The following is a 12,728-nucleotide window of genomic DNA, read 5'->3' on the forward strand; positions in this document are numbered from 1 at the left end:
ACATCCACAATTGAGTTTGTGTTTTGGAATTTTGGTAAAAGTTGAACATAAAGTCTTGCTTTGAAGGAATCATTTCAGGCCAAGCAATGGCAGGTTGCTAGCCATACTCGGGAACTAGTTCAGTTCTGTATAAGCAGGTGCATCTTGAGTAAGCTGTACTCCCTTACAGCAGGACTGAATTTGGTACAGTATCTTAACTCACATGTCCAAGTCCTTGGATCACATTTTTTTGTGTCTGTAACATTCTGTAATAAAGAAAGTATTATGAGTTAGGGCCCTACCAAATTCACAGTGAAAAATGTGTAATGGATCGTGAAATCTGGTCTCCCCCATGAAATCTGGTCTCCCTTGTGAAATCTGTTTGTCGTGTTATTGCCACCCTTACATCTGTGCTGCTGCTGGTGGCGACACTGCCTTCAGAGCTGGGGTCCCAGCCAGCAGCTGCCACTCTCCAGCTGTCCAGCTCTGAAGGCAGCAGTTCAGAAGAAATGGTGGCTATATCATGAACCCCTACAGTAGCCTTGCGAACCCCCCTATCCTCCCCAAGCCCTTTCTAGGTTGGGACCCCCATGGTTACAGCACTATGGAATTTCAGATTTAAATATTGGAAACTGTGAAATTTCCAATTTTTATAATCCTATGACCATGAAATTGACCAAAATGGACCATGAATTTGGTAGGGTCCTAATGATGAGGTAGGTCTAGTGGCCTAAGCATAGGACTGGACATCAGGATTCTTTACTTCTGGTTCTGGCTCTGACCGTAAGTCTGTGAACAAGTCAGTTAGCCTATCACATTTATTCCACCCATGTGCAAAATTTGGGTTAATAATACCTAATTATTATTGTTATAAAGAGAGGTTTCAAAGAGGGATGGGCTATTACCAGCAGGAGAGTGAGTTTGTATGTGTGTCTGGGGGGGGGGGGGGAGGGGAAGGGTGAGAAAACCTGGATTTGTGCTGGAAATGGCCCTCCTTGATGATCACTTTAGATAAGCTGTTACCAGCAGGACAGTGGGGTGGGAGGAAGTTTTGTTTCATGGTCTCTGTGTGTATATAATGTCTTCTGCAGTTTCCACGATATGCTATGCATCCGATGAAGTGAGCTGTAGCTCACGAAAGCTCATGCTCAAATAAACTGGTTAGTCTCTAAGGTGCCACAAGTACTCCTTTTCTTTTTTCTTTTTACGAATACAGACTAACACGGCTGTTACTCTGAAACCTGTTTGGGGATGAATAGTTAATGTTTATGCAATGGCATTAAGAGTTTGAAGTATGATATGCTCTAAGTATTCTATGTTCAGATTTCGAAATTAGCACTTCCATGGTAATTTAAAAATACAGTGATGAACAGGTTGAAAACAGAACTTGCCAACAATCTGCCTATCCTTCAAATATATATTGGCAAGCTTTGAAACAATTTAATCTCAGCCAACTGTTATCCTAATGAAGAAACTGCAAACTTTGCAAAACATGAAGGAAGATAAAATCTGCAGTTGAATTTTGATAGCTATTAATACTGAGACATGAATTGCCTTTGTAAAATTTCTAAATTATGTCTTATGGCTGAAATTGAATAAAATGTAGAAGCAACAATATGTACACAAAAGTAAAGCTGAATTTTTTTTTAACATTACAGTGTTACGTAAAGGCGGCATCTGTGGAAACCTTTAAAACAGTGTAAGAATAAGAATGACATTTTATTGCTTATGCAAAATGAAGATGTTATGTAAACTTGTAGTTTTAGTTGCACTTCCGAAGGAGGAACATTAATAGAATGGCACTGATAAGTATGCAGAGTGTGAACACTGTTGGCACAACAATCTCAGTCACCATTTCCATGTGAGTAGTCAAGGGATCTGAAATTTGAGAAAAGAAACAATAATAGATAAGATCTGTTCTAATGGGACAATTTTAGTTATTTCTTCATTCTGTTTTTTAAGCAGAGATGAACAGCTTTGAATCTTTTTGAACATAATTTGTTTAAAGCTAAAATAATTTTTTTTACATATTGGCATCTGCATTAAACTGGCATCATTAGAAACAACAGAAAGAAAGAAAGAAATTGTAAAAGCTAGAATAAACATTAACATGTTTTATGTATTTTGAAAATCTGCAGCAAGTTTGTTAGGTTCTCTTCATCTATATCTTTTGTGGTAAATTCTGAAACATGTCAGTGCTCAGAGGGTTACAAAAAATTGTGCTTACCATGAATTAGTCTCAGTATATTAGCAGCAGTATTCCGCTGTTCCTCTAATTTTCAAGGAAAAGGGAAAAAAGAAAATAGTCAAAGAAAAATCCTTGGAAAGCACTCTAACCCTTTGAGGACTGCATTTTATCTCTGCGGAATTAAAATTAAATTGTTTCTTTAAACTTTTATTTGGTGAGTGTAGTACAAATTATTTTGATGCACATATATATAATATATATATATATATATGTGCATCAAAATAATTTGTACTACACTCACCAAATAAAAGTTTAAAGAAGCAATTTAATTTTAATATGATAGTAGCCCTCAAAGAGTTGAATGAGAAACACACTTAAGCTATACTGCCATGCTAACTCATAGGGATGGACCTGTCGTATCTTAATCCTACAATATGGGCCACACACATGTACGGTATTCATCCCATCTTCCTTAATGGTTTCAGGTGTCCACTCCAACAGAGTGTTTCCCCCAGTTCAGGAACTGATGACCCCTTCACAAGCCCCAGCATGGGAGATGGAGCAGGAGGCAGAAGGGAGGTGTTGGAGGCAGGCCACAGCACTGTGGATATTCCAGGAAGTGCTGTGGTTTGTAGGGCAGTCTGGAGAAGCTGCCTAATTTAGATTCTGAGAGCCTGTGAAATTTATGCCAGGAGCTTCTCCATTCCCCAGAGCAGCAAAGCACAAAGGTGGTTTAAAGTCACCTTAGCTCTCCCTCCCACTGGGCTGCAAATTCTCATCCCTAGTTTTTAGGCTCATCATTCAGAGGCTACACATTTGCCTTTTTTTTTTTTTTCCTGTCGCATGATTGCCCTGGATTTGGTTTTTGTTTTTGTTTTTGCTTTAGTGTTTGAAAAAAGCATTGAGAAATACTAATATCTGCAGAAGTAAGTTTTTAACAGCTGTGGCTCCTCAGTGTTTTTACTATAATTCTTAAGTAAAGAAAATTCAGAAATATTAATAAACTGTAATACAATCCTGTTAGCTGCACTATTTTGAACTACTAGTAGTAAATTAAGAGGTACTGTTTGATTCTGAAGTTTGTCATAATTTTTAAAAAGATTTGGCTTTCTATTTTCAAGGAGAAAATATTTCAAAACCCAGTTTTTCAGTCACAGAAATGTTTTCCCTTTAAACCCATATCATATATATTTACTGGATGAGTAAAACAGAATAAATGTACAGTAGTTACCTGCAGCAAGGAGTTGGTTTGTGATAGAACAAGTCTCTATGGCCTTTTGGTGCCAACTTTTCACCTAATAAATTCAATATTATTTATTATTTGATTTGATACTAATGGTTTCACTAAACTATGAATATATTGTCTTCTTAGCGCCATTTTCTATGCCTCTGAACTTTAGTCATTTACAACTCTCTTTCCAGTATTCTCTTATTCTCACACTACATGTCGATTGTATGACTTTTTATGTTACTTTGTACATGTTATGATGAATACTATTGTAATACGTTTTCATGTTGTTAATTGTTTGGTACAATACAAAATAAACTGGAAAACCCACTCAATATTTTCCATATTATTTTCCAGGGTTTTTCTTGTTTTAGATATCATGCACATGCAATGTCTGGAAAGCACAAAAGGCAATGTCTCTAAACATAGTATATTATTAATGTGGGGATTGTGATTACAAAGTTTTATTTAAGTAGTTAATTTACTTATGTGTTCAAAAACATTGAAAATGTTATAAAAGAACAATAAGAGTAAGATTAGATTTCATCATTCTCTTCCCTTCCTCATCCCCCTCCCACAATTTGACACAATCCTAAATTAAATGAGTAGGTATACTATAGTAATCTAAGGTCAAATCCCATATACTTTACTCATGCGAGTTATTTTTTATCAAACTCAAAGCAGAATTTGGTCCTAAATTAGGAATAAGCAGGTTTAATGATTGAACTCACCTCTCTTGCATTTGGGAATCCATTTGCACTGATGATCATCTTGTAATAGTGAACAGATGCCTTTGGGTATCGGGGTTTATTCCCCTTTTTAAAGTCAACATGGTATAATCCAAATCTTTCAGAATAACCTTTATTCCATTCAAATTTATCCAGCAGAGACCAGACAGTGTAACCCTTTACATTAACGCCATCGTTTATGGCTGAAAATAGATTTCAGATTTGTTAACAACCAGATGAAGTTTATGTCTTCACTAGAAACATAGTGCTAAGCAAGCCCTATTTTATACCAAAAATGAGGGAAAAATTTGGGTTAAAATTTTCAAAAGCATGTAAGTCACTTAGGTGCCTGACTCTTATTGAAAGTCAATGAGACTTAGGCTCCTAAGTCACTTAGGCACTTTTGAAACTGTTATCCTTAGTCTAGAGGCACTGGAAGATTTCATAGGCGTAATTACAGTATATTATTAGGTGCAGTTTTTATTTTGTAAATATGGAAATTGATAAATTATTCCAATGTCGAAATTCTGACCTATACTGGGTTCAAAGCGTTAGACTATCAAAATGCTTAAAACCAAATTTTGGAACACATTTTATTGTGACTTTGTCCATTTTTTAAAGTTCACCTTTTAGCATCTCATTAATATACCCTTTCAGATATTCAATTCTCCATTCATCACACAACTGAGTACACTGCAGCTTTTCTGATACTCCATTCTCTGTTACGTAAATGAGAGGATTCCCATACTGTGTCTACAAAGAAAAACATTCATTGGAATAATGAAACAATGTTATACTTCATACAACTACAATTAATTTTTTAACAAAACTAAATTTCTAGAAAACTGGTTTCAATCTGTTTACTAGATTTTTTTTTATTTTTAATTTTTTTTTAACTATAGTTACGTTTAAAAGAAAAGCGTAGTTAAAAGTTTAAATTTTTTCTTTGGGTTAGCTGAAGTTTATTATAAACTATCTCTATGAATATAGTGCAAAGAGGCCTCAACTGAGATTGAGGCCCCATTGTGCTAGGTATGTGGCAATAAACAAGACTTCAATATGCAAATAAGAATACTGGTGGATGTGTTGGATATTATTTCCTGACACTGAGATACAGATTCATACCCTGTATTAAACAAGATTGTTAGTTAAACTTCTTTTAAAGAAGACTTAGTTTAAAATTACCTTAATGAAGTTCAGTAACCTTCTAAATCCCCAGGGCACAGAATATAGCCATTTAGATCCTGGATCTGGCCACTTTGGATCAACCAGTTCTGCCAAATCACGATCAGTGTGGTAACTGGGCCCTTTGAGGGCAGAATAATTTTTCTGTATGATGTAACGAGTGGTAAAATGACTTAATCCCAGGAAATCAGATGTACCCTTGATGTAGCTTTTTTCTTGCACGGAGAAGGTTGGTAATCTTGATGTTCCCAGGCCTTGTTGAACACTCTTTTTATCTATTAAATCAAAATTTTTCAAAAAAAGATGGTAAATGCATCTTCCGCACATGATTGAATCTTTCTGCTTTTCTTTACACCACAAAAGCAAAACTAAACTATCCTAAATTTTAAGTGCTAATATTGTGTAGCTTTGAATGAGCACTTTCTCTCTGAACACAACAATCTTCCTCTTTCTACCTTTAAAGAAAGGATAGTAAAGGATAAACTTTACTTGATGTGGCTAAAACAGAAGAAATGTGGTCTAGATTGGGATTTTCAGAGGTGCAACAGGAATTTAGGTGTCCAACTCCCATAGTCTCCTTTGAAAATCCCAATCTTAAAGCACATCACTGGGAGTCGGGTGTTCGCCCCTAACTTGCCATGTGTCCTTGGGCACGTAACTTAACTTCTTTCTTCTGTTTCTCCATTGGTAAAAATATGGATAATTATACTTTTTAGAGGAGCATGCTACCGTTTGTTTTTAATAAAGACAAATATTTTTGTCTTTATCTGGAATCTTTCAGAAAAAATATTTTTATTAACAATCCTCCTCCAAAACCCTATCCTTAATTTTGACTAAAATACACATTGATCAGATTATGTCACTTTCCCATCATAAAATGTTGTAACTATATTATTTATTCAAGGTGTAAATAGTCAGCATGACTTACCTACATAATTCTTCATAACTTCAGGATAGTCTCCACTGTAAATAGGATTTGCAAACCATCCCAAGTAAAACTGTACGTATCTTTCGGCAGCTTCAATGTCCTTCTGGCTAGTTAGATCAACAGGTTCACCCCAGGCACTAGTTAAAGAAATTCCAACCATACCTTAAAATAGAAAGTGACAGTTCTGCAGTTATGCATAATCTTTTAAGTCTTACTGCAGAGGCATAATTACACAATGAATGCTTATTACCTTGTTGCTTGCTACGCCATGTCTTATTATAAGAATGCCAGACCTTTGCATGAGTCTGTAATTAAAAGAACATATGTATATGCTAACCTATCGTGCAATAATTAGTACAGGAAGAGTCAATGAATCTGTGACAGATATGGCAATATCCTCTACATATCTTATTGAATTAAGTTAAACCTTTTTAATTTAAATTTCAGTACCTTCGGAGTTCATTATCTTAAAAATGCAAATATGTATGTATTATTGTGGGATTGTATGTAATGTCTCTAGGGAGGAGACATGGCTAATGTGAACCCTGGGAAGTTGTTATGAGTTTCAAATGTCTCTTTGAAACAATGTGCTGCAAAACAAAGCTCATTGGGATTCCTAGGAAATACTTGGGAGGAGGGAAAGGCAACTTTTCACTTATTGACCCAACCTTTTGAAACTGGGCCATGAGCAGAAACCCATTGTCTACTGATCACTGTTATGTGAGGACAAGATCAGAGGCCCAGACTGGATAAAAGAGTGATTCTGAGATTCCTGGAGATGGTTGTTCTGAACCAAGGCAGTTATGAACAGGAAAAAAAAACCCTTAGTGGGGTTTGAAGGACTGTTCACCAGCCAGAGCTCCTCTTGACGTTCGGGTGATCTTTGGTAACCTTATTAGCTTGTGTGTAGGTTTTTATTTTTTAAATATTTTTTCTCTAATGCTTTTACCTTAAGGATAAATGTACTTGCTTAGAAAGAGCTGTTTGGTAACTTATACTGGTAGACAATTCTGCTATTTATAGCCTCTGAGGATTTGGAGAAGGTAAAGCACTGCTGAGGTAGTGTATTCTGCTGGGGAATTCACAGCGTAGGTAGGGAACCTGTGCAGCCTGGATACACCCCAGTCAGGAGAGAGAGAGATGCATGTCTCCACCCAAGAATGGTGAGAACAAGGGAGCCAGGAGCCTGAGAGTGGATAGATGATGGAAGGTACAGTTGCCCTGAACTGTGACAGAAGCATGGAAGGTAAACTTGTCGCACAAATGCATGTCTGGAAATTGTTACCGTAGGTTTTTCAAAAAAAAATTTCTGTTTCTCATGGAAGCCCGATCTATGTGAAAGTCCTTTGCAGCTCCCAAGATGGCCTCGTGAAGGTGACATGAACATTTAATGGAGAGTTCTGTGTTCCTGCAGATCTGTTCTACTGTGTGTCTGTATTTAAATGAGAAACTTTTTCTTTAAATGAAGTTTTTTCACTTTGGGTGAAATCCTGGCCTTGTTGAAGTTAATCTCAAAACTCCTATTGAGATTAGTGAGGCAGAATTTCACCCTTTTGTTTATAGAAGCTACCTTAAAATTCTCTCTTCGTATGTATTTGGCAGTATGTTCAATGAGACACTTAAAAAAACTGTCCTCTGAATTGTTGCAGCTGAGTGTTATGTCATGCACCCAATACTACGTAAGTATGCAGTATCTCAGCACCAGTAGTTTATAATTCCGTTTAAATTAACTCTTGAATGCTTTTCGGTATGCTGTTCAGAAATTGAATCTTTGCTACAAAACCTTATTTTCCTGGGGAAAAAAAATTAAGACCCACTTATCTCAGTCATAAAATGAGATAGCAATACAAGAAAGAACATATTTCTAGTTTTACTTTAATTATATGATGTGCTGCTTTGTATGCCCCTATTCCACTGAGCTTCAGTCCTGGTGCATGCTCTCCTGTCTCATAGCCCTCTTCAGCAACCGCCTACAAGTACATGAGAAAAAAATTGTAACTATAAGGTCACTCCCAAAATTTGGGAACCAAATCTATGTAGCTCAAAAGACCTGTAGGAAGCCATCAGTAACTTACCCAAGGGTTATTAAAAGTAATCCAGTATTTTACACGATCACCGAACTTCTCGAAACACAGATTCGCATAATCATTAAAATAACTTATCATGCTTATATTCTGCCACCCACCATACTTTTCTTGGAGCACCTGTATATGTAATAATTACAAGAATTAACAGATATGTAACTTAAAATTCAATATGCCATTATTTTTTGATAAAGGTTATATTGTATGTAACTCAATATACATAGTAGCTAGGCTAGGATGTGCACTTAAGGTGATTTAGTGAAACTGAATAAGCAGTTTGAATGAGGCAGAATTCAGTGACTCACAGTGGGAATGCAACAGTGCTTAAGTATATAAAATGATAGCTCAGAGAAATTATTGATAACTTGAAAGCATGCTGGAGTATTTAAAATGTTTTCTTAAAATGATCCAGATTGTGTTTATTTTTACAAATAAGTTAGCTACCAAAACCCTACATTAGACAACATAATAAATTTAAATATTCTCAGACCTGTGGAAGATCCCAGTGGTAGAGGGTCACAATAGGGATAATCTTGTTCTCCAAAAGACTATTAATTGTATCATTATAGAACTTTATCCCCTTTTCATTCACCTGTTCTTCTGGGGAAACAAATGTTGAAGAAAATTAATTGTTTTTACATCATTTAGATATTAATCATTGGAAAATGTTTTCTAAAATGATATAAGCTACATATATCTATATAGATAGATACAGATATATTACATTGGTGTATGTATAGGCACCTGTATGCAATGGAAAGGGCTGACATTGTAAGGATCCTGATAGAGAAATAGATATATATTTCCCAGTATATGTGACAAATATACCATGTCATTGTTTATGGTATTCTCGAATGTAGCAAAGTTGTTTTGCTTATATGTGCTTTTAGGTTTATAGTTAAATGGTTATGCTTACTTTTAATACCAGTGGGCATAATACGAGGCCATGAAATAGAAAGCAGGTAATGATTAACTTTCAACTCCTTCAGTAACTGAATATCATCCTGCAAAAAGAAAATCCAATTAAAATATTACTCACTAATCCCAATAGACTTAATTCTTCAGATTATTAATCTACAAATTAAAGCAATTTTAACGAAAGACTTTGAGTTGAGGAAATGTGAAAGAAGAGAGGATTGCACAAAAACAATGTGCTCTGCCAGTTATTTTCTGTTTTCTGTGAAAAAATGACTATTTGCAGAAGCTGGTGGGGCATGAGTTTATTCAAGTACACAGAAGTCCTAAGCCTGTGTATTTTACCTCAGTTGATTGCCATGGAAATTGTGAATGTAATGTTAAATTCCGAATTCATTGCCTTTACTGTGGAATCAAGCATGGAAAGAAAATGTGTTGTGAAGGAACAAGTTTTCTTACAAAATGTGCCTAGCATCATCTTAAAATATTTTTAACTGACCCTCCCTTTCAAACTAAATAAATAAAATAGGGAAGGTTGTGGATAAGAGCAACCAAGCTTGGTTCACATACCTCTGCCCAGGTCAGAAACTATGTCCATGAGATCTAGCTGCAGGCTAAGGTGGAGATGTCTGGGAGTGTTATTTTCCATGTTTGTGTAATTGCTAAGAAGGAGTCAATGTTCAGCCCTGGACCTCTACCCATGTCCCCTCCTTTTCCACACATAACTTACTGTTCCTACATTTTTTCAAGTCCAAATAGCTATTTGCATATGCAGTGAGATTGTTGGGTATCCAACTGCTTGATTTGCATATGCACCTATATTTATGGATACAGCCTGGTGTATGTCTGCAAAATTAGACTGAAGAATTTGGCCCCAAACATATTAACTCTTTGCTAGAACAAATTCATGCTAGAACAAATTCGTGCTGAAACTCTTGAATATAAGGATTTTATACAGGGTCATCTGCAAATAAATCACCCACGCTGCTAGTCTCCCAGTTTTGTGTACAAGGTGCTGTTAATTTGGAATTTATCTACATTTTATAGCATTGACATATTCTGAAACCCTCACATTTGATGCTCGGATCTGCTAGATAGAAATTTTCAGTCTCCTCCCTGTAATACCAGTAAACTCTTCAATTCAAATCTGACATTTTATTTACATGATGCAAGAACTGTTGGGAAACTTGCATATAGTGTTCTATTTCCAACGGTAGAAAAATACCATAGTGGTTCAACATACCTGTCATAAAGGACAGAACCTGTTTCCCTGCCTGCTGGTATAGGACTATAATATAAAGATTCAAATATAAGATTGTAGAGACTGACTGAATTTTGTTTCCAGGTTAGACTCTAGTACATCCTGACCACAAACAATCAAACTACTACTTTCCAAAACCCTGTTCACCAGATTTTTAACTCGAGTTATTTTCTAGCATAGTGTAAATAGTACAATAGTGTAGTTTTAGGGAGTGGTTTTAGATGTACTATTTCTACTTAGCAAGAGAGTGGAAGCATGGGTCAATGGTTAGGGCATGAGCCTGGCTCTCCAGAGACCCGTGTTCAGTTCCTGGCTCTGGCACAGACTTTCTAGGCCCCTAAAACCTGTGATGGTTTTGAAAATCCCATTTGGTGCCTAAATACCTTTAAAATTTGGCCCTTGTGCTCTCTTTGTGCACTACCCTAACTAACAAGGTGAAAATTAACACATTAAAGATTGTGAGAGGCTCAGAGACTGTGGTAACTGGGACTATATAATTGCCTAAGATACAGAGATAAACCAGTTCCTTCTCCTTTATGACACAGGAGTTAATCCAGCCCTAGTTTGGAAATATCCCAAGAGTATGTGCAGTTGTGAGGAAAGAGGTCTATCTAGATGTTTACATTGTTCTCATCCCTGGCATCTGAGGAATAGACTGAGATGGGAATTGGCCAGCTAATTTATATGAGTTCCTCTCCCAGTAAGCAGCTTCAAGACTCCCAGAGGTAGAGCTATCTCCTTTTGTTTTTCTCTTTTTGCTGGCAGTGTCTAGAAGGCCCCAATATAATTTCATTTTAAACTGTGCAGAGACTTGTACTCTTCACAGTCCTCTAGGTGTTAAGGATGTTCTTTGCTGTGACAACAGGTTCCTGACTCTGGTGTTTGTAGGTAAGCGAAGGCTGAGCTGTATTTCAGATGTATGTTGCTGACAGTTTTAAGTAATAGGCATATTCTGTTGCTGCTTTAGGTCTAGATTGTGTGCCCCCTTCTCTCACCTTGAGATCCACACTTGGATCTTCATCTCTCACACAGAACAGGGCTAAGCTACTTCTGCAGTACTGTTCCCATGATCTAAAGAGAAGGAGGATCTGAATTCAGGGAAGGCAGGTGGGGGACACATCAAGCATAATCTGTCAGGGCAGAAATGATGCAGTCTGGAGAGACCATCCTCAAGGGTCCTGGAGGCAGCCAGAGCCATGGCACTGTGCTGCCTGTGAGCTTGGAAAGGACCAGTGAGGCCACAGATCCACAAGTTTTTGTGGCAGTCTTTTCTGGTTGTAAGGGAAGGGAGAGACCAGTGCATAACCTGTACCCCTGCAGTAACGGGGAATTCTAGGAGCAGAAGATATCCTCCCCTAGAGTGGGATTTACTATAGAAGGGCAAGCATAACCTGACCCATAGACCACAAACAGCATTTTAACAGCTCGTCAGTTCATCTTAAATTCCAGTGAAAAAAGGCTTTTGTTTGTACTTAAACATTCCTCTGCAGTTTCTGAGCTGGGGTTTTGCAGTTTTGTTCTGGCATATGAAAACCATATTGTGAAACTGACAAGAGACCATTTTCATTTCCCAAGTATCAGAGTAACAGCCGTGTTAGTCTGTATTCGCAAAAAGAAAAGGAGTACTTGTGGCACCTTAGAGACTAACCAATTTATTTGCGCATAAGCTTTCTTGAGCTACAGCTCACTTCATCGGAAAGCTTATGCTCAAATAAATTGGTTAGTCTCTAAGGTGCCACAAGTATTCCTTTTCTATTTCCCAAGTAGTTTATGAAAGCAGACTCAAAGAGTTTGGCTTGTTTAGCCTAACCAAAAGAAGGCTGAGGGGAGATATGATTGCTCTCTATAAATACATCAGAGGGATAAATACAAGGGAGGGGTGTTATTTAAGTTAAGCGCCAATGTGGACACAAGAACAAATGGCTGTAAACTGGCCATCAACAAGTTTAGGCTCAAACTTAGGCAAAGGTTTCTAACCATCAGAGGAGTCAAGTTCTGGAACAGCCTTTCAAGGGAAGCAGTGGGGGGCAAAAAACCTAACTGGCTTCAAGACAGCTTAATAAATGTATTGCCTACAATGGCATTTGGCCCATTGGCGACTGCCAGTAGCAAAAATCCTCAAATGCTGGAAATGGGACCCTAGATGGGGAAGGCTCTGAGTTATTACAGCGAATTTTTCCCTAGCTGTCTGCCTGGTGGGTCTTGCCCACATGTTCAGCTTCTAACTGATTG

At 37.1% G+C, this 12,728-nt stretch overlaps 2 protein-coding genes across 3 annotated transcripts in view; one reads left to right on the forward strand and one right to left on the reverse strand.

Moving 5' to 3' along the window:
• ZWILCH (zwilch kinetochore protein) overlaps window positions 1-3,611 on the forward strand; it is a 30,000-nt gene extending 26,389 nt beyond the window's left edge. Inside the window, exons 19-20 of one of the 2 annotated variants that reach the window (XR_012641317.1) lie at window positions 1,638-1,678; window positions 2,653-3,611. The gene's annotated coding sequence lies outside the window, so the exon portion shown is untranslated. Of the gene's footprint in view, window positions 1-1,637; window positions 2,425-2,652 lie in introns of those variants that run through there. The other variant, XM_074966599.1, reaches the window with a different exon arrangement.
• Window positions 1,742-9,310, reverse strand: LCTL (lactase like). The gene is made up of 11 exons (XM_074966600.1): window positions 9,237-9,310; window positions 8,811-8,920; window positions 8,312-8,440; window positions 8,111-8,206; window positions 6,487-6,541; window positions 6,237-6,398; window positions 5,309-5,583; window positions 4,750-4,876; window positions 4,127-4,326; window positions 3,399-3,462; window positions 1,742-1,857 (listed from the first exon to the last, which is right to left on the reverse strand). The coding sequence occupies exons 1-11, from the start codon at window positions 9,253-9,255 to the stop codon at window positions 1,742-1,744; spliced, it is 1,353 nt and encodes a 450-aa protein (XP_074822701.1). The 5' UTR covers window positions 9,256-9,310.
• Between the last annotated feature and the right edge of the window lie 3,418 nt (window positions 9,311-12,728).

This window comes from Natator depressus, chromosome 10 (assembly GCF_965152275.1).
Source record: "Natator depressus isolate rNatDep1 chromosome 10, rNatDep2.hap1, whole genome shotgun sequence".
NCBI lineage: Eukaryota > Metazoa > Chordata > Testudines > Cheloniidae > Natator > Natator depressus.

Bases quoted from the DNA above. Each gene is read 5' to 3' on its own strand.
- LCTL (XM_074966600.1), bottom strand. The intron at 8,441-8,810 runs GTCTGAGAATAT...TTACATATACAG, and splicing joins ACCACTGGGATCTTCCACAG to GTGCTCCAAGAAAAGTATGG. The intron at 4,327-4,749 runs GTGAACTTTAAA...ATCTATTTTCAG, and splicing joins TATTAATGAGATGCTAAAAG to CCATAAACGATGGCGTTAAT.